General features: G+C 43.7%; 2 protein-coding genes across 2 annotated transcripts; both read left to right on the forward strand.

Annotated features, from left to right (window-relative positions):
• Positions 1 to 1,422: 1,422 nt before the first annotated feature.
• Positions 1,423 to 2,567, forward strand: LOC128120666 (olfactory receptor 2AE1-like). Its single transcript, XM_052754817.1, has one exon. It carries the CDS (start codon positions 1,435 to 1,437, stop codon positions 2,368 to 2,370), a length of 936 nt encoding a protein of 311 aa, XP_052610777.1. The 5' UTR covers positions 1,423 to 1,434; the 3' UTR covers positions 2,371 to 2,567.
• Positions 2,568 to 14,411: 11,844 nt separating this feature from the next.
• LOC128120802 (olfactory receptor 2AE1-like) lies at positions 14,412 to 15,347 on the forward strand. Its single transcript, XM_052755010.1, has one exon. It carries the CDS (start codon positions 14,412 to 14,414, stop codon positions 15,345 to 15,347), a length of 936 nt encoding a protein of 311 aa, XP_052610970.1.
• The last annotated feature ends 9,242 nt before the right edge of the window (positions 15,348 to 24,589 follow it).

Below are 24,589 nucleotides of genomic sequence, written 5' to 3' on the forward strand. Positions count from 1 at the left end.
AGTGTGAAAGTCAGAGATTAACCTTGGGTTCCATTCTTCAGGGACAATGTATCTTGTTTTTTGAGACAAAATTCTCACTCGTACCTAAGGCTCATTGACTAGGCTAGGCTAGCTGTCCAGCCAGTTCCAAGGATCTGCCGGTCTCTGTGTCTGTCTCTCCAGGCAGTGTTACTACATTGAGCTTTTTCTTATGTAGATGATGGGGATTGAGCTCTGATCCTCATGATGCCCTGGCCAAAAACTTCTCCCCAGGCTGCCTCATTGCACATACTAGTTTAACAGCTGCATGTAAATCGCTTACCTAGCTTCCATATCAGGTAAGGTCAATATTTCACAATATGATCCAGTAAACTCAGATGTATGTGTGAGATTATCATACTGCTTAGAATTCTGGAGTTTGAGTGTATGATAAAAGAAGTAATAAGGAACTCACAAGACCTGCATAAGATTGGGCCCATCAACATTTCATCATAGATGGGGACTCCCCCTGAGGCCTCACCAGAGTGACTACTGACCATTAACAGTGTCATTTTCTTCAGTAAAAGACTGTGTAGCCACAGATAAGCTGCCCTCACTCCACTAAATAAACTCCTGCTTGGGCTAGTATCTTTGTATGTGGGTCACATACAAAGGGAAGAAATGAAAGCGGGGTGTGTGTGTATGTGTGTGTGTGTGTGTGTGTGTGTGTGTGTGTGTCTGTGTGTGTGTGTGTGTGTGTAATATATTCCTTGAGAAAAGGGGCTTCCAGTAGGAGATGGAGAAGAATAAAGTATGGAAATGAGGGGGTGAAAATGACTAAAATTCATTATGTACATGTGTGAAACTATAAACAATAAAGAAGAAAAGCAAACAAACAATACACAGTGTAAATACATATACATACGCACCTATATAGACAGACATATCTGTATTTCATAATGAGAAGACAAAATGTTTATAGAGCTTCTAAGTTCTAGGATTTTAGAGTGGTCATGTTTTGCAAGATTCAATTATTTGAATAATTAGAGATGGGAAATAATTAGAAACAGATATAAACTTGTATGAAAATGTCCATATTTGAAGGTTGGAAAGTTGATTCATCAGTTAAGAGCACTGGCTACTCTTCCAGAGGACCTGGTTTCAGTTCCCAACACCCACATTGTGGCATATGGATCCTCTGTAACTCCAATTCCAGGAGATCCAGCGCCCTCTTCTGGCCTCCACAGCCACTGCAAGAATGAAGTGCACAGACATATAAGCAGGAGAAACATGCATACACATAAAATAATAAAGAGAAAATGTTCGAGTGTAACAACACCATGCATATACAACAAATATATCTAATGAAAATTTAAAATGAATGTAAAATTCTTTTCCTAACTTATTTCTGAAGTTGCATTTCTTGCATGACACTTCCATCTTCTCCCTGTTCCCTCAGGGGCTGAGGAACGGAGCATGTGGAGGTGGAACCAGACCTCTCTGGAAGACTTCATCCTTCAAGGGCTCTTTGATGACTCCTTCAACCACTTTTGTCTTTTCCTCCTGATCATGCTGGTCTTCTTTACAGCAGTGAGTGGCAACAGCCTCACCATCCTCCTCATCTGCGCCGATCCCCGTCTTCACACACCAATGTACTTCCTGCTCAGCCAGCTGTCCCTCATGGATCTGATGCACGTCTCTACAACCATTCCCAAGATGGCTAGTAACTACCTGTCTGGCAAGAAGTCCATCTCGTTTGTGGGCTGCGCCACTCAGCACTTCCTGTACCTGTCTCTGGGTGGTGCAGAGTGTCTCCTCCTGGCCCTCATGTCCTATGACCGCTATGTTGCCATCTGCCACCCCTTGAGGTACACTGTGCTCATGAGCAGAAGAGTGGGAGTGATGATGGCTGCCATGTCATGGTTGAGTGCATCTGTGAACTCCCTAATCCACACATCCATCTTGATGAGCTTCCCTTTTTGTGGTTCAAGAATCATCCACCACTTCTACTGTGAGTATCCTGCTGTTGTGAAGTTGGTGTGTGGTGATGTTACTCTTTATGAGACCACAGTCTATATCTGCAGCGTTATACTTCTCCTCCTCCCCATCATCCTTGTCTCTACATCCTATGGATTCATTCTCCACAGTGTCATTCAGATGCGTTCAGCTGGGAGTAAGAGAAACGCCTTTGCCACATGCAGCTCTCATCTCCTTGTGGTTTCTCTTTGGTATGGAGCCTGCATGTTCTCCTATATGAGGCCCAGGTCCCAGCGCACTCCATTGCAAGACAAAGTTGGTTCTGTTTTCTACAGCATCATTACTCCCACCCTGAATCCTCTTATTTATACTCTGAGGAATAAGGATGTTGCTAAGGCTCTGAAGAGAATGTTGAGGAGGGATATTGTTGCCTAGGGATTGCAATTATAGCTGGCCTGGATACAGTGCTGGGTAAATATACTCCTTACATTGATCAGGGCAAAACACTAAGACTTTTAGGATCCAGATTTCTGATGCTCTTTGAGGAGGACATGAGTGAAGTTTTAAGCTCGAAGCTCACTATTACAATATTTTTTCCAGCAGGCCATATGACAAATTATGGTTCAGTAAGCAGTTTGAAGTGGGGGGCAATACTAAAATATCTCTTTAGAGGAGTTCATACAGGGCAGCAGCTCAGTTGGTAAAGTGCTTGTTGTGCAAGCATGAGCTAAATTCTGTACCCAGAAATTTGTATAAAAAGCCTCACATGACGGCATGAACTCATAATCCCAGTGTTGTAGAAATGGAGACAAGCTGATGCATGTGTCTCCCAGTCTAGCCAGTCTGGCTGAATGGGCAGTTTCAGGTCAGGGAGGCTCAGAGAGGGTGGATGACTCCAGAAGAGTAACAACCAAGGTTGAGCTCTGGTCTAGATACACACACACACACACACACACACACACACACACACACACACACAAGCACATGCAGACACACACACACACACACACACACACACACACGGCGAGTGGGGATAGAATAGATAGGAATGCACTGATAGAGACAGAGAGACAGAGAGACAGACAGAGATTAAAAAAGGTAAAGAAGACACATAAAGGCCAGTGGAACTGAAAAAAAAGTATGGTAGTGAAACAAGGGTCTTTTACAATTATTGTTTCTATTGTTTAAACTAGGCAAAACATACTGAAAGAGAGGATATAATTGGGCCACTGTGGTAGTTTGAATAGGTATGGTCCCCATGGACTCATGTGTTTGAATGCTTGACCTGTAGGGAGTGTCACTATTAGAAGATGTAACTTTGTTTTAGTAGGTATGACCTTGTTGGAGGAAATGTGTCACTTTTGGGGTGGGTTTCGAAGTCTCATATGCTCAAGCTATGTCCAGTGTGGGACCCAGTTCACTTCCTGTTGCCAGTGGATCAAGATGTAGAACTCTCAGCTCCTTCTCCAGCACCATGTCTGCCTGCATGCCACCATGTCCCACCATGATGTTAATGGACTAATCTCTGAAGTGCAAGCCACTTCCAATTAAATATTTTCCTTTATAAGAGTTGCCTTCATCATGGTGTCTTTTCACAGCAATAGAAACCCTAACTAAGACAGACATATTGCTTTTTATTGAAAGTAGGTAGATTAAAGTAAGTTTTAGGAGAAGTGTAGATGTGGGCCCTGGGATGGTTCAAAATGAAGGTGCTTGCTTCAAAGTTGCTGACAGTTCAAGTTTGATCCCCATAACCCACGAATATCAAGAGAGAGAATTGACCCCTGAAAACTGTTTTCTGACTTCCAATGTATGCCATAGCATTTACCTACACAGACACACATGCACAAAATAATAAATAAACAAGAAAGCATAGATGATAGGAAAGCCATATTTATAGAACTTTAAAGTGTTATTTTACCCAGTAGGCAAGAATTGAGAGAGGGGCTGAGGAGATGGCTCAGTGGGTAAAGGAGGCTTGTTGCCAAGCCTGATGATGTGAGTACAATCCCCAGGACTCACATGATGGACGAGGTTGTCCTTTGGTATATATATATATATATATATATATATATATATATATATATATATATATATATATGTACATTTTTTTCTTTTGAGGCAGGGTATCACCATGCATCTTTGGCTGATTTGTGATTTGGTGCTCATTATGTATACCAGGTTGGCTTGAACTCAGAGATCCACTGGCTTTGACCTTCAGAGTGCTGGGATTAAAGGCATGTGCCACCACGGTTGGCCACATTTAATGTTTTCTTAGTGAAAACATGTGTGTACAGTTTTTATAATGCATGTTGAATCACACAGAATTTACTGAGTGTCTGTTATTAGCCAAGTGCTTCGGTGGGGCTTTGGGATTTGTCTTTATGAAATCTCACATCCTTTTTGGGATGCTTCTGATTTCTCTGTTCTGCAGTGGACCTGCAGCACCAAATAGGGATCTAAAGATTGAATATCTCAAAGTCCACAACCCCAAAAAACTTTGTGTTTTCTGAGGATTTGTTGTTGCCTTTTGAAAGGGAGTCAGACATATTTGAATTGGAACCTGTCACTCGTAAACACTATAGCACAGGATAAATTAACCTTCCTATGCCTCAGCAATCTTACACAACCAGCTTATTTAATAAATTATATAGTAAATCTTATATATAAAACATAAGTATCTGATATTCTGTGTTTGCTTTGGTGTGAGTTCTGAGCAAGAGACATGAGACCTGAATGTCATTGTTGGAGAATGGTTTTACTGAAGGGATATTGGGAACAAGGCAGAGTTGGAGGGAGCTCTACAGAACTAAGCTTGGTTTTAAGAGATGGCTCAGTTTCTAAATGCTAGCTGAGCAAGTCTGAGAATATGAGTTCAACCTTCCAGAATCAAGGTACAGAAAGGTGTGGTGTGGACTCTATAAGCCCGTGCAGGGTACAAATTTGTACAGTCACTTTGGAAACCAATATAGTGGTTTCTCAGAAAATTGGAAATCAATTTACCTCAAGACCCAGCTATACCACTCCTGGGCATATGCCCAAGGGACATACAATCATAACAAAAGGACACTTGCTCAGCTATGTTAATGGCAGCTATTTTTAACAGCCAGAAACTGGAAACAACCTAGATGTCCTTCAACCTAAGAATGAATAAAGAAATTGTGGCACATTTATATAATGGAGTATTACTCAGCTGTTAAAAACAATGACATCTTGAAATTTGCAGGCAAATGGATGGAACTAGAAAAAGTCATCCTGAGTGAGGTAACCCAGACTCAGAAAGACAAACATGATATGAACTCACTCATCAGTTGATATTAGCTGTAAAGAAAAGCATACCCATTCTATAATCCACAGACCCAGAGAAACTAAGTAACAAGGAGGGCTGGGGGGCACTTATGAATCTTCTGGGAAGGGGACATAGAATAGACATTATGGGTGGAGGGGGTGGGGGTATGAGAACAGGAAAGATTAAGTGGAGGAAGGATGAAGGTAGAGCGTCCTCACAGAGACAGCTGGAATTAGGGGGCATCTCAGGACAAACTAGAAACCTAGCACAATAGAAATTTCCAAGAATGTACGAAGGTGACCCTAGCAATAGGGCATACAGGCCATCTCCACTTCCAGTGGAGGGTTGGGATACCAAACCAGCCAAATAACCTTTGACCTACAATTTGTCCTGCCTACAAGATGTGCTGGGGTATAGGTGGTGTAGAAACTGTGGGAATAGCCAAGCAGTAACTGGTTCAGCTTGAGACCCATGCCACAAGAGAGAGCCCACCCCTGACACTGCCTGAAGGGCCGGGACCCAAAGTCTGGATTGCCCAGAGACCTAGGATAGAACCAAACATGATTGGCAAAAAAATTAATGAAGTGGTTCCTAATGATATTCTGGTCTACTCATAGATTGGTGTCTAGTCCATTTTTCATCATAGAGGCTTCATCCAGGATCTGATGTAAACAGATGCAGAGACCCACCCCCAAACATTGTGCAGACTTATCCTGCAGAAGAGGGGCAGGAAGTATTGTAGGAGCCAGTGGGGTCAAGGACACCACAAGAAAACCCACAGAACCAAATAATCTGGCCTCATAGGGGTTCATAGAGACTGAACCGACTAAACTGGCCCTCTGCGTAAAATTTACTTTTGAGTAGCTTGGTTTTCTTGTGAGACTCGTAACAGTGGGAGCTGGGGCTGACTCTGAACTTCTTTGCTCTCTTTTGGGACCCTTTCCCTCATACTGGGTTGCCTTTGCCAGCCTTCATCTTGATATGCCATGTTTGGTTGAAATCCATGGGAGGCCTACTCTCCTCTAAAGAGAAGTAGAGGAAGAGTGGATGGGGAGGGGATGAGGGGAGCTGGGAGGGGAGGGACTGGGAGGAGAAGAAGGAGGGGTAGCAGTGATCGGGTTGCAAAAAATACTAAAAAAGGCAAAGTAAAATCATAAAACACACACACACGCGCGCGCACACACACACACACACACACACACACACACACACACACACACACGCCAAAACTCAACAAAAACTTAAACCCAGAAACCATAACATACAAGCAAAAGAGCAGCATGACAACAAAGGCAGAGAGCAATATGAGATAAAGTCGACAACTATACCACTGAGTTCACTTCCTGTTGGTCATTACTGCTGGGTGGAAGCATTGTTTATTTACCCAGGGAGACTCCATGAGAGATCACTAAGGTTTCCTTTGAGAGCAGGTGTCAATTGCAGATTGTTTCTTGGATGGGGTGAGAACTCATGTCCGCTTCCCCACTCAGGATGGGACTCCATCTGGCTCAAACCTGCCCAGGCCCTGAACTTGCTGCCACAGTCTGTGTGAGTTCATATGTGCATCAGTCCTGTTGTGTGTGGAAGATGCTGTTTCCTTGGTATTACCCATCAGCCTTGGCTCTTACTCCTTTTCTACCTCCTCTTCCACATAGCCCCCTGACCCCTGAGGGGAGGGGTTTTATGAGCATATCTCATTTAAGACTGAACATTATGAAGTCTCCCACTCTCTGCACATTATCCCAGGTCTCTGTATTAGTTCCCATGTAGTGCAGGAGGAAGCCTCTCTGATGATGGCCAAGCTAGGCACTGATGCACGGGTACAGCAGAAAGTCATTAGGAATCATATTACTGCTGTGTTCCTTTAGAAGAACAATAGTCTGTGTTTTGTTCCTTGGCCTGTGGCCTATCTAATCTCAGGTTCTTGGCCATCCAATCATGTCAGGTGTGGGCTACATCTTGTGGAGTGGTAAATGGATGGAGCTAGAAAAAATCATCCTGGGTAGAGTTACCCAGATACAAATAGACAAATAAGAGATTTTATGGAGAAGACTGTGGGGGCACAAAGAGGAGACAGCTATCTGTAAACTAGGGAGAGGACTGTCCTGTCTCTCCCTCTCATCTGCCTATAGGAATGCTGGGATTACAGAGGCATTGTATGAGGTGTGACTTGTGCATGGGTTCTGGGGTGCAAACTCAGGTCTTCATTCTGGAACCCCAGGCACTTTAATCGCTGACCCCTCTTTCCAGCTCCACAGCAACAATCTGGTGTCCCTGTTCCTGGTGTTTTTTTCTACACAGGAGCTAGAATGATTCTTTCCAAACACACATTACTTCTTATAGACTTGGCTGAGAATACTTAGAAAATAATCAGAACCAGGAAAACCTATATATAAAACTAGCTACCTGTTCTGTTTCATCTCTTGCTTTCTTATTTGGGCATCATTTTTATCAACTTGCCATTGGTTTTGAGGCGTGGTATATGTTGATCACGCTGACCTCACACCTGCTATGTCAGCCACAGATGATCTTGAATTTGTGATCCTCCTGTTTCCACCTGGGATTACAGGCATGTGACACCACACTTGGTTTATGTATGCTCAGGGTTCCATGTATTCTAAGCCTGAACTGTATTAATTAAGTTACAGTACCTATGTAAAAAGTTGATCATGGCCATGAACACCTATAACTCCAATCCTAGGTAGGGGATGGGGAGAGAGAATGTCCCTGAGGCTTCCTGGAGCGGCCAATCTAGTCATATTAGTAAGCTCTAGATTCATTGAGAAAGCTAGCAAACAAGATGGAGTTCCACTGAAGAAGAAGGCAGCTATCACCTCCAGCTTCCACATCTGTGGACACACATGGGTATAAAAAGAAATATGTGCACATTGAGAACACACACACACACACACACACACACACACACACACACACACACACGACACACACACACATGCCAGGCATCCTTAGTATCATAAGACTGGCGGTTGTATACACAGGCGCAAACCATGTTCTTGCAAGCTTTTAATCCCATGTAGAGACTGGTGTGAGAATCACTCGGTGTGGCAGGCTGGTAATGCAGCAGAAATCAGTTTCAATCTCCTCTATTTCAGAGTGCTACATCCAGGCGCCATCTTGAGAGGCAGTCTGTTGTTTGAGACTGAGCTATTTTGGGATCCCGAAAACAAGGAAATAAATAAGTCAGGGAGACTTGTGTCAGTTTTGGGGGTTGGGAGATAGCCCTAAACATCTGTCTTTCTTCGTGTGGACTTGTTTCTGCACACGAGTGTGTACGAGTGCAATAAGAAGGCTGTGGGTTTCCATCAGGCATCTCCCTTAGTCACTTGACAATGGTTTTGAGACAAGGTCTTTCATGGAACCTAGAGCTCCCTGACTGAGCTGGGCTGACTTGCTGGCAAGTCATAGGTGTCCTTTTACCTTCATTTCTCCCCTGTACTTGGATTTCTAGTACATGCTACTGTTTCATTAGGGGCTGGGCACCAAACAGAGTCCCATTTGACTTAAGCCACATCTCCAGCACACAAATCAGTCTTTTGTAGGAGGAAGATCAGTAATTGTCCTGTAAGATGTTAAAGAAGGTGTAAGATTGGGTTGTGGAACTCCAGAGAGGCTAACAGGAAAAGACCCTAGGAGGGATACATGGATGACCCTGTGAAGGAGAAGTGGGTGAGATCTACATGAGTGGACTGCGGTGGGGGGGGTTGGCAGAGGGTGAGGAGTGGGGGATGAGAACATAGGGAAATGGGAGGGTCATGCTGGAACAGGGACAGAGTGGGAGGGCAGGGAGGAAGATACCATGATAGATGAGAACATCATGGGAATTGGAAGAGGCAGGGTGCTGGGGAGGCTCTCAGGAATCCACAAGGTTGACACCTCCTTGGTCTGCTGGCAGTGGTCCAGAGGGTGCCTGGACCGGTCTACTCTGGTGACCAGCCTAGCAAATAAGCTAACTGTCATCATAGAGCCTTTGTCCAGTGACTATTGGAGGCAGATACAGAGATGTATGGCCAGGAACCAGGCTCAGTTCCGGGAATCCAATTGATGAGAGAGAGTAGAGATACTACAGGCGAGGGACGTTGAGATCATGATGGGAGGACGTGCAGAGATGACCGGACACACTAGTGGAAGCCCATGAACTGTGGACTGGTGGCTGTGGAGCTCCCATGGGACTGGACTAGGCCCTCTGGATACAGAGGACGGTTATTTGGCTTGAACTGTTTGGGGCACCCAGGCAGGGAGATCGGGATCTGTCCCTGGTCTATGGGTAGGATTCTGGAATCCGGTGCCTGTGGTGTGACACCTTGCACAGCCTTGGTGCAATGGGAAGGGGCTTGGACCTGCCTAGGCTCAGTGTGCTGGGCTTTGCTGACTCCCCATGGGAGACCTTGATATGGGGGATGTGGGGATGTGGGGTGGCTTGAGAAAGAGGGCTGGGGGTAGGAGGAGGGAGGAGGGTGGGTCTGTGGATAGCATGTGAAGTGAGTAGAAAATTTCTTAATAAAGAAAAATGAAAAAAAAAAAGATTGGGTTGTGGAGGTTATGGTGGTCAGGTCCATGTCGTCTACGGGGAGTGTGGAGTCCCATCACCACAGGACTCTTATGGAGAGTTAGAGTTAAAAGCCTGTGATGGGCTGGTTTTCCAACTTTCTACCTTTCCTGTGCAGTTTATGGCCACTCTGGATGGAGATATCTGAGCCTGTCTAATGGACTGAGTGACTGTCAAAGCTACTTTCCTCCCACAGGGTGGCTACAGTTGAGCAGTTGAGCCTTGCAGGCATAGTGATTGATTCTCTAGAGTCTTTCAATACAGATATCCGTGCTCTGTTTACCTTTCAGCATTCTAGGGACACACTCCTTCTCAGATGTTTGCTTAGACACTGTCAAATTGTTGGATAGAAAGAAGCAAGAGACATATGTGTTCCAAAATAAGACACCATGATTCTAGCAATGGTTCATCATGGTTAAGTCAACCCTAGTGAGACTATTCCTGCATTATCCTCAGGGCCAACTCTTCACAGATACTTTATTCCCCTGAACCCTCACACTCCAAGTAAATAAAGTCTTGGCAGAGCACATAATAGCTGGTGTGTGGAGTAGGCATTCCCAGGAGAGGTCCAGAATGCACTCTTTGTGGGAGAGTCCCTAAGCTGCCAATTTAGTGTTGTCATCTTGGCTCAGCTGGCATCATAGGTCCCATGTGCTTGGAGAGGTTTCATTTCTCATAGATGGTGCTCCTCTTTCCTCATGTCTGACTCACACCAGGCCAAGTCCATTCTGGTGTATTTAGTGACATTTATAGAGTCAGAAAGGCCTTCTTGATCTGCTGAATGCAACCTTATAACAGAAGCAGAGTATATCTATAAAGAGAGCTTTAGGAATCCAAATGGCAGGCAAACCCAAATTCTAATTTTTCTTGGCTTTGGGAATGTGATGATCAAAACTGTATCACATCCCTGGAAATCCCTGTTGCCCAATGTCTGGAGCTGAGATAGAAAGGACTACAGGAGAGATTTAGAGTCAGAGAGAACACTTGGCATGTGATGTCCAACTAGCATGGGTGGCAGAAGCTGTGTTGCTCAATCTGTCCTGTCAATAGGCTGATAAGGACACAGATCTGAGCAAGATTGTGGTGCTGTTTGCTGGAGGAGTTCTGACTGTGGACAGTCTGTGAGAGTCCTGTTGCTCCTGTGCTGCTGCTATTAGGGTAAATAATGTAACTCCACTGGTGAATGAAGATGTCTGGGCTTAGAGAAAGGAGTGCAATGTGCACTAAAGGGAGGGCTTGTTTGGCATAATAGTAGCCATTGTGTGAATGTGTCAGGGTGGACTCTCCTGTCAGCTCCACTGCACACATATGCTTGTTATGATCCCAGCTCTTTGCTGAGGAAATTCCAGGTATGATAATGCTGGATTTGCAGTGACTTGGAAACTGTTATTAGTAACTTGGCCTACATCAGCTTTACCTTAAGTCACAAGGTGTCATAGAGGCAGCACAGGAGGACAGCTTCCATAGAAGGCAGAGAAAAAGGTCTTTGAAGAGCCAGAAGAAGAATGGGGAATGTCAGGATATGCCTAGAGGGAGCAAGGAACCAGATACTGAGAAGTGCTTCTGATATGAGTGTCCACTGAGACCATTGGCTGGATACAGATGAGGTAAGAGATTGAGAAGTACATGGCTAAGTATGTATGTGTATACATCTCTCAACTGCTGAAGTAATCAGAGGTAGCAGAGGAGAACTTTATTTGTGTCTCTAAAATTATTTTATTATTTATTTATTTTTTAATTAATTACTTAATTTGTGTGTCCATGACCTTCAATGGTATGTGTATGGAGGTCAGAGGACAACTGTAGATTTAGTTTTCTTCTTTCATCATTTGGACTCTATGGGCTGAACTGAGGTTGTCAAGCTTGGAGGAAGGTTCCTTCATCCAGGAACTATCTTACTGGACTAAAGTTTCATATGTTAATCCTCATAGGATAAGATTGAAGTAGCCATGTAAGGTGATAGCTGTAAAGATGAGACATTGAGTGCCTTGGTCAACATATAGCTTAAGAAATATGCCTCTTCATTGGTTCAATTATTCTTTGAAGAATGCATTTAGTTCTGAGTTCTTTGTTTGAGAACAAAAACAATCTGGAATTTATGACGACCTTGGTGGGTCTTTAGTGAGTGGTGTTTGAGATTTTCTCCAGGGACACATGGCAACACAGCATCTATTCACCCCAGAATCCATGAGAGACCAAAGTAATGAGTACAGCAAAGTTTAATTTGGTGAACTAAGGATTTTATTGGAGAATGGGGGAATGTCTACTTGCAGGAGCAGGGAGAACTCAAAAGTAGCTGCATTGCAGAAAAGCTCATCCCAACTCTTATGATGATTCATGAGAGCGACAGAGCCCTGGAGCTCTGTGCATGACCTGCAGCCAGCCCCATTGGTAGGAGAGTCTCTTCTCTCTTTTTTTATTTTAGAAATTGTTTCACTCATTTTCTGTACCAACCACAGATCCCCCTCTCATCCTCCTGCTCCAACCCAGCACCCCCCACTCCCATCCCATCCTACAAAAGGGTAAGGCTTCCAATGGGGAGTCAGCAAAGCCTGGTACTTTCAGTTGAGGCAGAACCAAGCTCCTCCCACTGCATCAAGGGTGAGCAAGGCATCCTACCACAGGTAATGGTCTCCAAAATGTCAGTTCATTCACCATGGATAGATTCTGATACCACTGCCAGGGACCCCCAAAACAGACCAAGCTACACATTTGTCTCCTGTATGCAGAGGGACCAGTCTCGTCCTATGCAGGTTCCACAGCTGTCACACTTAAGTTCATGAGTTCCTACTAGCTTGTTTTGGTTGTCTCTGTAGATTTCTCAATCATGATCTTGATGCCCCTTGCTCATATAATCCTTCTTCCCTCTCTTCATCTGGACTCCTGGAGCTTGGCCTGGTACTTGGCTGTGGATCTCTGCATCTGCTTCCAATAGTTACTGGATAAAGGCTCTGTGATGACAGGGTATTCACCAATCTGATTACCGGGGTAGTTCAGGCACCATCTCCACTGTGACTAGTGGTCTAACCTGAGGTTGTCCTTGTGAATTCCTGGGAATTTCCCTATCAAGGGCAATGGGGATGAGAACATAAAGAAATTGGGATGGTCAAGCTGGGGGAGGGACAGAGTGGGAGAGTAATAGAAGAGAGTCTCTTCTTAGCAACACGGTTGCTTAGAGTCTCTTTTCTAGACACTGTTTACTGTTTCCACGTCTCTGGGAAGGGACCCTTAAGACTCTTGCAAGTTTCAGCTTTCCTAGATGTGTGAAGTTTGTTTACTTCCTGAGTCTCACGAGCATCTTCCCTCCTTCATGTTTTAGGGAGTGTTTCAATCAGGTGGACATTGCTATAAAACAATAGAGAGGGAAAAAAGAAAACCAAAGAAAGATAGAGTAATACCTGAAAGTTTAATTTGATTTTTTTTTGGTTATGCTTCACCATGGAGATTAAGTGGCCAATCTTAGCAGTATTGGCTGCTTGAAGCTTGGCTGATGAAATGCTACAATCCTAGTTTCTCCTGTTCATGATTCACAATTTGATGGGCACAAACATATGCAGGAGATATCTGAGGCACTTTTTCTACGGGGTGTGGGTAGAGTGGCTTCATTATGTTTTCTCTTACTACTCACTGGTGTTTCTTTAAACCAGTGGTTCTCAATCTGTGAGTCACCACGGAAAGTCATTACATGACAATTCATAACGGTAGCAAAATTACCAGGATTGAAAATAATTTTATGGTTGTGGGGTCACCATGACATGAGGAACTGTATTAAAGTGTTGTAGCATTAGGAAGGTTGAGAACCACTACTTTAAACTGTCCTTGACTCTGCAGAAGAACAGTATGAAATACAGTGACTCACATATGACTGTCCCTTTTAGAACCAAAACCTGCTAGTGTTTTAAGAAAAGAAGGATTCAGAAGCAGCAACCCTCAGAGGATTCCATATGTATCCAATCATACCCACCCTGACTCCTTCCTTTCCCTCCTCCATCAAGTTCCTCCCCTATCTTCATGAGCTCTTCCCCACTTCTATTTGTAGCTTACTCAGTCTGGTTTACACTCCTTGATGGGATGTTGGTTGATTTTATTGACTTGACCTTGTGCAAGTGATCCTAACTGTGGTGAGTTCATGAGTGCAGTGGGCATACTATGTCTGGAAGGCAGAATTTGATAGCATTTCTCTCCATCCACATCTAATAATTTTCAGGTAAGTCTCAGGGATCAACCTTGGGTCCTCAGGCTTACAGGGTACCTTGTGTTATTCTTGGTGAGATATCACCTCAGTTCCCAAAGTGGGCTTTCAATAGAATGCAGATATTCTGGAACTTCACAGTGATGATGATTTTTAAGAAAGAGTTTTAGGTTTCTCTTTTTAAAAGTATCATTTGGATAATTAGAATTTTTGCACAATTAGAAATAGATATACACTTGTACAAGATGTCCACATGTGACCTAGTATCATGTCCAGTGAATATATACAAAGACATTTCAAATATGTAAAATAAATTGAAAAAAATTCTTCACATTTTTCTTGTGAAAGGAAGTGCTCATTGTGAAGCTGTGTTTCTTGCATGACACTTCCATCTTCTCCCTGTTCCCTCAGGGGCTGAGGAACGGAGCATGTGGAGGTGGAACCAGACCTCTCTGGAAGACTTCATCCTTCAAGGGCTCTTTGATGACTCCTTCAACCACTTTTGTCTTTTCCTCCTCATCATGCTGGTCTTCCTTACTGCAGTGAGTGGCAACAGCCTCACCATCCTCCTCATCTGCGCCGATCCCCGTCTTCACACACCAATGTACTTCCTGCTCAGCCAGCTGTCCCTCATGGATCTGATGCACGTCTCTACAACCATTCCCAAGATGGCTAGCAACTACCTGTCTGGCAAGAAGTCCATCTCGTTTGTGGGCTGTGCCACCCAGCACTTCCTGTACCTGTCTCTGGGTGGTGCAGAGTGTCTTCTCCTGGCCCTCATGTCCTATGACCGCTATGTTGCCATCTGCCACCCCTTGAGGTACACTGTGCTCATGAGCAAAAGAGTGGGAGTGATGATGGCTGCCATGTCATGGCTGAGTGCATCTGTGAACTCCCTAATCCACACATCCATCTTGATGAGCTTCCCTTTTTGTGGTTCAAGAATCATCCACCACTTCTACTGTGAGTATCCTGCTGTTTTGAAGTTGGTGTGTGGGGACATCACTGTGTATGAGAACACAGCCTACATCAGCACCATTACACTTCTCCTTCTTCCCATTATTCTTGTCTCTACATCCTATGGATTCATTCTCCACAGTGTCATTCAGATGCGTTCAGCTGGGAGTAAGAGAAACGCTTTTGCTACATGTAGCTCTCATCTCCTTGTGGTTTCCCTTTTGTTTGGTGCCTGCATATTCTCCTATATGAGGCCCAGGTCCCAGCGCACTCCATTGCAAGACAAAGTTGGTTCTGTTTTCTACAGCATCATTACTCCCACCCTGAATCCTCTTATTTATACTCTGAGGAATAAGGATGTTGCTAAGGCTCTGAAGAAAGTGTTGAGGAGGGATATTGTTGCCTAGAGATTGCAATTACCATTGCCTTGGATACAGTGCTGGGTAAATATACTCCTTACATTGATCAGGGCAAAACACTAAGACTTTTAGGATCCAGATTTCTGATGCTCTTTGAGGAGGACATGAGTGAAGTTTTAAGCTCGAAGCTCACTATTACAATATTTTTTCCAGCAGGCCATATGACAAATTATGGTCCAGTAAGCTGTTTGAAGTGGGGGGCAATACTAAAATATCTCTTTAGAGGAGTTCATACAGGGCAGCAGCTCAGTTGGTAAAGTGCTTGTTGTGCAAGCATGAGCTGAATTCTATCCCCAGAACTAAAAGCCACACATGGCGGCATGAACTCATAATCCCAGTGTTGTAGAAGTGGAGACAAGCTGATGCATGTGTCTCTCACTCTAACAGCCTAGTTGAATAGGCAGTTTCAGGTCAGGGAGGCTCAGAGAGATTGGACGACTTCAGAATAGTAACATCCAAGGTTGAGCTCTGCTCTGCATACACACACACACACACACACACACACACACACACACACACACACACAGAGGCACATGCATGATGAGGGGCAGTAAGGATAGGAATCCACTGATAGAGACAGACAGACAGATAAACAGACAGACAGACAGATTACAATAAAGGTAAAGAAGACACATAAGTGGAAAAAAGGTATGGTAGTGAAACACGGGTCTTTTACAATTATTGTTTTTATTAATTTAAAATTGCAAATCATGCTGAAAGAGAGAGAGAGGGAGTAATTGGGCCACTGTGGTAGTTTGAATAAGTATGGCCCCCATGGACTCATGTGTTCAAATGCTTGGCCTGTAGGGAGTGTCACTATTAGGAGGTATGACCTTGTTGTAATAGGTATGACCTTGTTGGAGGAAATGTGTCACTTTGGGGGAGGATTTTTAGGTCTCATATGCTCAAACTACACTCAGTGTGGGACCCAGTTCACTTTCTGTTGCCAGTGGATCAAGATATAGAACTCTCAGCTCCTTCTCCAGCACCATGTCTGCCTACATGCCACCATGTCCCACCATGATGATAATGGACTAACCTCTGAGTTGTAAACCACTCCCAGTTAAATGTTTTCCTTTATAAGAGTTGCCTTCATCATGGTGTCTCTTCACTGCAATAGAAACCCTAATTAAGACAGACACATACATTGCTTTTTATTGAAAGTGTATAGATTAAAGCAAGTTTTAGAAGAAAGGGTGGATGTGGGGCCCAGGATGGCTCAAAATGAAAAGGTGCTTGCTTTGAAGTTGGTGACAGTTCAAATTTGATCCCCATAATCCACCTGGTCCAAGGGAGAAAATTGACCCTTGAAAGCTGTTCTCTGACTTCCAATGTATGCCATAGCATTTACCTACACAGACACACATGCACAAAATAATAAATAAACAAGAAATCATAGATGATAGGAAAGCCATATTTGCAGGCCTTTAAAGTGTTGTTTTACTCAGTAGGCAAGAATTGAGAGAGGGGCTGAGGAGATGGCTCAGTGGGTAAGGGAGGCTTGCTGTCAAGCCTGATGATGTGAGTTCAGTCCCTAGAACTCACATGATGGAAGAGATTGTTATTTCATCTCCAAATCCACACATACAAATAAAAATAATAAAATCTCATTCGCATAAAAAATAAAGTCAGAGAGAATGAATAGCATTATATATATACATACACACACACACACACACACACACACACACACACACACACACACACATATATATATATATATATTTATACTTTTTTTTCTTTTGAGGCAGGATATCACCATGCATCTTTGGCTGATTTGGTGCTCATTATGTATACCAGGCTGGCTTGAACTCAGAGATCCACTGACTTTGACCTCCAGAGTGCTGGGATTAAAGGCATGCGCCACCACGGCTGGCCACATTTAATGTTTTCTTAGTGAAAACATGTGTGTACAGTTTTTATAATGCATGTTATATCACACAGAATTTACTGAGTGTCTGTTATCAGCCAAGTGCTTCGGTGGAGCTTTGGGATTTGTCTTTATGAAAAATCACATCCTTTTTGGGGTGCTTCTAATTTCTCTGTTCTGCAGTGGACCTGCAGCACCAAATAGGGATCTAAAGATTGAATATCTCAAAGTCCACAACCCCAAAAAACTTTGCGTTTCTGAGGATTTGTTGTTGCCTTTTGAAAGGGAGTCAGACATATTTGAATTGGAACCTGTCACTCGTAAACACTATAGCACAGGATAAATTAACCTTCCTATGCCTCAGCAATCTTACACAACCAGCTTATTTAATAAATTATATAGTAAATCTTATATATAAAACACAAGTATCTGATATTCTGTGTTTGCTTTGGTGTGAGTTCTGAGCAAGAGACATGAGACCTGAATGTCATCGTTGGAGAATGGTTTTACTGAAGGGATATTGGGAACAAGACAGAGTTGGAGGGAACTCTACAGAACTAAGCTTGGTTTTGGGAGTTGGTTCAGTTTCTAAATGCTAGCTGAGCAAGTCTGAGGATATGAGTTCAACCTTCTAGAACCAAGGTACAGAAAGGTGTGGTGTAGACTCTATAAGCCCAGTGCAGAGTGCAAATTTGTACAGTTACTTTGGAAACCAATATAGTGGTTTCTCAGAAAATTGGAAATCAATTTACCTCAAGACCCAGCTATACCACTCCTGGGCATATGCCCAAGGGACATACAATCATAACAAAAGGACACTTGCTCATCTATGTTAATGGCAGCTTTATTTGTAATAGCCAGAAACTGGAAACAACCTAGATGTCCTTCAACCTAAGAACGGATGAAGAAATTGTGGCATATTTATACAATGGAGTATTACTCAGCTGTTAAAAACAATGACATCTTGAAATTTGCAGGCAAATGGATGGAACTAGAAAAAGTCATCTTGAGTGAGGTAACCCAGACTCAGAAAGACAAACATGATATGAACTCACTCATCAGTGGATATTAGCTGTAAAGTAAAGCATATCCATTCTATAATCCACAGACCCAGAGAAGCTAATTAACAAGGAGGGCTCAAGTGGGCAGGGGGAAATCTTCTGGGAAGGGGACATAGAATAGACATTATGGGCGGAAGAGGACGTGGGGGTATGAGAACAGGAAAGATTAAGTGGAGGAAGGATGGAGGTAGAGTGTCCTCACAGAGACAACTGGAATTGGGAGGCATCTCAGGACAAACTAAAAACGTAGTGCAATGGAAATTTCCAAGAATGTACGAGGGTGACCCTAGGAATAGGGCATACAGGCCATCTCCTGTAACAGGGCATGACTTCCAGTGTTGGATTGGGATACCCAACCAGCCACATAACATTCAACTTACAATTTGTCCTGTGCTGGGATATAGGTGGTGCAGAAACTGTGGGAGTGGCAAACCAGTAACTGGTCCAGCTTGAGACCCATGCCACAAGAGAGAGCCCACCCCTGAGACTTCCTGCAGGGCCAGGACCCAAAGTCTGGATTGCCCAGAGACCTAGGATAGAACCAAACATGGTTGGCAAAAAAATTAATGAAATGGTTCCTAATGATAATCTGCTCTACTCATAGATTGGTGTCTAGTCCATTTGTCATCATAGAGGCTTCATCCAGGAACTGATGTAAACAGATGCAGAGACCCACCCCCAAACATTGTGCAGACTTATCCTGCAGAAGAGGGGCAGAAAGTATTGTAGGAGCCAGTGGGGTCAAGGACACCACAAGAGAAACAACTAACCTGGCCTCATAGGGGTTCATAGAGATTGAAGTGGCTGAACTAGCCCTCTGTATATAATTTACTTTTGAGTAGCTTGGTTTTCGTGGGAGACTCATTACAGTGGGAGCTGGGACTGTCTCTGAACTCTTTTGCTATCTTTTCGGACATTTTTCCTCACATTTGTTTGCCTGGGTCAACCTTCAACTGGTATGCCATGTTTGGTTGAAATCCATGGGAGGCCTACCCCCCTCTGAAGAGAAGTAGAGGAGGAGTGGATGGGGAGGGGGTGAGGGGAGCTGGGAGGGGAGGGACTGGGAGGAGAAGAAGGAGGGGTAGCAGTGATCGGGTTGCAAAAAATACTAAAAAAGGCAAAGTAAAATCATAAAACACACACACACACACACACACACACACACACACACACACACACACACACACACCAAAACTCAACAAAAACTTAAACCCAGAAACCATAACATACAAGCAAAAGAGCAGCGTGACAACAAAGGCAGAGAGCAATATGAGACAAAGTCGACAACTATCCCACTGAGGTCACTTCCTGTTGGTCATTACTGCTGGGTGGAAGCATTGTTTATTTACCCAGGGAGACTCCATGAGAGATCACTAAGGTTTCCTTTGAGAGCAGGTGTCAATTGCAGATTGTTTCTTGGATGGGGTGAGAACTCATGTCTGCTTCCCCACTCAGGATGGGACTCCATCTGGCTCAAACCTGCCCAGGCCCTGAACTTGCTGCCACAGTCTGTGTGAGTTCATATGTGCATCAGTCCTGTTGTGTGTGGAAGATGCTGTTTCCTTGGTATTACCCATCAGCCTTGGCTCTTACTCCTTTTCTACCTCCTCTTCCACATAGCTCCCTGACCCCTGAGGGGAGGGGTTTTATGAGCATATCTCATTTAAGACTGAACATTATGAAGTCTCCCACTCTCTGCACATTATCCCAGGTCTCTGTAATAGTTCCCATGTAGTGCAGGAGGAAGCCTCTCTGATGATGGCCAAGCTAGGCACTGATGCACGGGTACAGCAGAAAGTCATTAGGAATCATATTACTGCTGTGTTCCTTTAGAAGAACAATAGTCTGTGTTTTGTTCCTTGGCCTGTGGCCTATCTAATCTCAGGTTCTTGGCCATCCAATCATGTCAGGTGTGGGCTACATCTTGTGGAGTGGTAAATGGATGGAGCTAGAAAAATTCATCCTGGGTACAAATAGACAAATAAGAGATTTTATGGAGAAGACCTGTGGGGGCACAAAGAGGAGACAGCTATCTGTAAACTAGGGAGAGGACTGTCCTGTCTCTCCCTCTCATCTGCCTATAGGAATGCTGGGATTACAGAGCCATTGTATGAGGTGTGACTTGTGCATGGGTTCTGGGGTGCAAACTCAGGTCTCCATTCTGGAGCCGCAGGCACGTTAATTGCTGACCCCTCTTTCCAGCTCCACAGCAACAATCTGGTGTCCCTGTTCCTGGTGCTTTCTTCCACACAGGAGCTAGAATGATTCTTTCCAAACACAGATCTCTTCTTATACTTCTTACAGACTTGGCTGAGAATACTCAGGAAATAATCAGAACCAGGGAAGCCTTTATATAAAACTAACTACAGTTCTGTGTCATCTCCTGCTTTCTTATTTGGGCATCATTTTTATCACCTTGCCATTGGTTATGAGATGGGTTCCTATGTAGATCATGTAGACCTCACACCTGCTATGTCAGTTGAGGATGACCTTGAATTTGTGATCCTCCTGTTTCCACTTGGGATTACAGGCATGTGACACCACACTTGATTTATGTATGCTCAGGGCTCCAGTATTCTAAGCATGCACTGTATCAACTAAATTACAGTACCTATGTAAAAAGTTGATCATGGCCATGAACACCTATAACCCCAATCCTGTGTAGGGGATGGGCAGAGAGAATGATCCCCGAGGCTTCCTGGCATAGTGACTGATTCTCTAGATTCTTTCAATACAGATATCCATGCTCTGCTTGCATCTCAGCATTCTAGGGACACCTCCTTCTCAGATATCTGCTTAGACTCTCTCAAAGGGTTGGATGGAGAGAGGCAAGAGAGATAAATGTTCCAAAACTAGAATCCATAACTCTAGTAATGGTTCATCATGGTTAAGTCATCCCTAGTGAGACTATGTCTACATTATTCCCAGGGTCAACTCTTTACAGATACCTTATTTCCCTGAACCTTCACACGCCAAGTAAATAAAGTCTTTGCAGAACACATAATAGCTGGTGTCTGGGGTAGGCATTCCCAGGAGAGGTCCAGAATGCACTCTTTGTGGGAGAGTCCCTAAGCTGCCAATTTAGTGTTGTCATCTTAGCTCAGCTGGCATCATAGGTCCCATGTGCTTGGAGAGGTTTCATTTCTCATAGATGGTGCTCCTCTTTCCTCATGTCTGACTCACACCAGGCCAAGTCCATTCTGGTGTCTTTAGTGACATTTTTAGAGTCAGAAAGGGCCTTCTTGACTAGATCTGCTGATTTCAATCTTAATAACAGAAGCAGAGTATATCTATAAAGAGAGCTTTAGGAATCCAAATGGCAGGCAAACCCAAATTCTAATTTTTCTTGGCTTTGGGAATGTGATGATCAAAACTGTATCACATCCCTGGAAATCCCTGTTGCCCAGTGTCTGAAGCTGAGATAGAAAGGACTACAGGAGAGATTTAGAGTCAGAGAGAACACTTGGCATGTGATGTCCAACTAGCATGGGTGGCAGAAGCCGTGTTGCTCAATCTGTCCTGCCAATAGACTGATAAGGACACAGATCTGAGCAAGATTGAGGTGGTGTTTGCTGGAGGAGTTCTGACTGTGGACACAGTCTGTGAGAGTCCTATTGCTCCTGTGCTGCTGCTATTAGGGTAAATAATGCAACTCCACTGGTGAATGAAGATGTCTGGGCTTAGAGAAAGGAGTGCGATGTGCACTAAAAGGAGGGCTTGTTTGGCATAATAGTAGCCATTGTGTGAGTGTGTCAGGTTGGACTCTCCTGCCAGCTCCACTGCACACATATGCTTGTTCTGACCCCAGGTCTTTGCTAACGAAATGCCAGGTATGATAATGCTGGGTTTGCAGTGTCCTGGAAACTTTTATTTGTAAATTGTCCAACATCAGCTATTCCTTAAGTCAGAAAGTATTATTGAGGCAGCACAGGAGGACAGCTTCCATAGAAGGCAGAGAAAAAGGTCTTTGAAGAGCCAGAAGAAGAATGGGGGAAATGTCAGGAAATGCCTAGAGGAAGCAAGGAACCAGATACTGAGAAGTGCTTCTGATATGAGTGTCCACTGAGAACATTGGCTGGATACAGATGAGGTAAGAGAATGAGAAGTACATTGCTAAGTATGTATGTGTATACATCTCTCAACTACTGATTAATCAGAGGTAGCAGAGAAGAACTTCATTTGTGTTTCTAAAATTATTTTATTTTTAATTTATTTTTTAATTAATTGTGTAGTTAATTTATTTGTTCATGACCTTCAATGGTATGTGTATGGAGGTCAGAGGACAACTGTAGATTTAGTTTTCTTCTTTTACATTTGGACTCTATGGGTTGAACTGAGTTTGTCAAGCTTGGAGGAAGTTTCCTTCATCCAGGAACCATCTTACTGGACTAAAGGTTCATATGTTAATCCACATAGGATAAGATTGAAATAGTCATGTAAGGTGATAGCTGTAAAGATGAGACATTGAGCTGCCTTGGTCAACATATAGCTTAACTCTTAATTGGTTCAATTATTCTTTGAAGAATGCATTTAGTTTTGAGTTCTTTGCTTAGAACATAAACAACCTGGAATTTATGACCACCTTGGTGGGTCTTTAGAGAGTGTTGTGTGAAATTTTCTCCAGGGACACATGGCAGCACAGCATATACTCACCCCAGAATCCATGAGAGATCAGAGTAACGACTACAGCAAAGTTAAATGTGGTGAACCAAGAATTTTATTGGAGAATGGGGGAATGTGTACTTGCAGGAACAGGGAGAACTCAAAAGTAGCTGCAACGCAGAAAAGCTCATCCCAACACTCATGATGATTCATGAGAGCGACAGAGCCCTGGAGCTCTTTGCATGACCTGCAGCCAGCCCCATTGGTAGGACAGTCTTTTCTGTCTTTTTTATTTAAGAAATTTTTTCACTCATTTTCTGTACCAACCACAGATTCCCCTCTCATCCTACTGTTCCCCCACTCCTAAGCCCTCCCTCCAAAAGGGTAAGGCCTCCAATGGGGAGTCAGCAAAGCCTGATATATTCAGTTGATGCAGAACCAAGCCTCTCTCCTTGCATCAATGCTGAGCACGGTAAACCACCATAGGTAATGGGCTCCAAAAAGCCAGCTCATGCACCAGGGATAGATCCTGATACCACTGCCAGGGGACCCTCAAGCAGACCAAGCCACACATTTGTCTCCTGTATGCAGAGGGCCTAGTCTGGTCCTATACAGGTCCACAGCTGTCAGTCTTATGTTCCTAAGAGCTTGTTTTGGTTGTCTCTGTAGATTTCCACATCATGATCTTGATGCCCCTTGCTCATATAATCCCTCTTCCCTCTCTTCAACTTGACTCCTGGAGCTCGGTCTGGTGCTTGACTGGATCTCTGCATCTGCTTCCATCAGTTACTGGATGAAGACTCTATGATGACAGTTAGGATAGTCACCAATCTGATTACAGAAGAAAGCTAGTTCAGATACCCTCTCCACTATTGCTAATGGTCTAGTCTGAGGTTGTCCTTGTGACTTCCTGTGAATTTCCTAGCATCCAGTTTCTGCCTAATCCCGTAATGTCTGCCTCTATCAAGGGGATGGGGCATGAGAACATGAGGGAATGGGATGGTTGAGCTGGGGGAGGGACAGAGTGGGAGAACACTGGAAGAGAGTCTCTTCTTAGCAACATGGCTGCTTAGAGTCTCCTGCCTAGCTAACCTCTCTTTACTGTTTCCACGTCTTTGGGAAGGGACCCTTAAGGCTCTTGCAAATTTCAGCTTTCCTAGATGTGTGAAGTTTGTTTACTTCCTGAGTCTCACTAGCATCTTCCCTCCTTCATGTTTTAGGGAGTGTTTCAATCAGGTGGACATTGCTATAAAACAATAGAGAGGGAAAAAAGAAAACCAAAGGGAGATAGGGTAATACTTGTAAGATCAATTTAGAATTGTTTGTTAGCCTTCACCATGGAGATTAAGTGGCCAATCATAGCAGTGTTCAGATGGGAGAGGATAAAGTATAGATGGGGAAGCTTGGCTGATGAAATGCTACAATCCTAGTTTCTCCTGTTCATGATTCACAATTTGATGGACACAAATATATGCAGGAGATATCTCCTAATCATTTTCCGGGGGGTGTGGATAGATCGGCTTCATTATGCTTAATCTTACTACTCATTGGTGTTTCTTTAAACTAGTGGTTCTCAATTTGTGAGTAACCATGGAAAATCTTTACATGACAATTCATAACAGTAGCAAAATTACCAGGAATAAAAATATTTTTATTGTTAGGGGGCCACCACGACACAAGAATCTGTATTAGAGAAT

This window comes from Peromyscus californicus, unplaced genomic scaffold (genome assembly GCF_007827085.1).
Source record: "Peromyscus californicus insignis strain IS unplaced genomic scaffold, ASM782708v3 Scaffold_2__1_contigs__length_46816999, whole genome shotgun sequence".
NCBI lineage: Eukaryota > Metazoa > Chordata > Mammalia > Rodentia > Cricetidae > Peromyscus > Peromyscus californicus.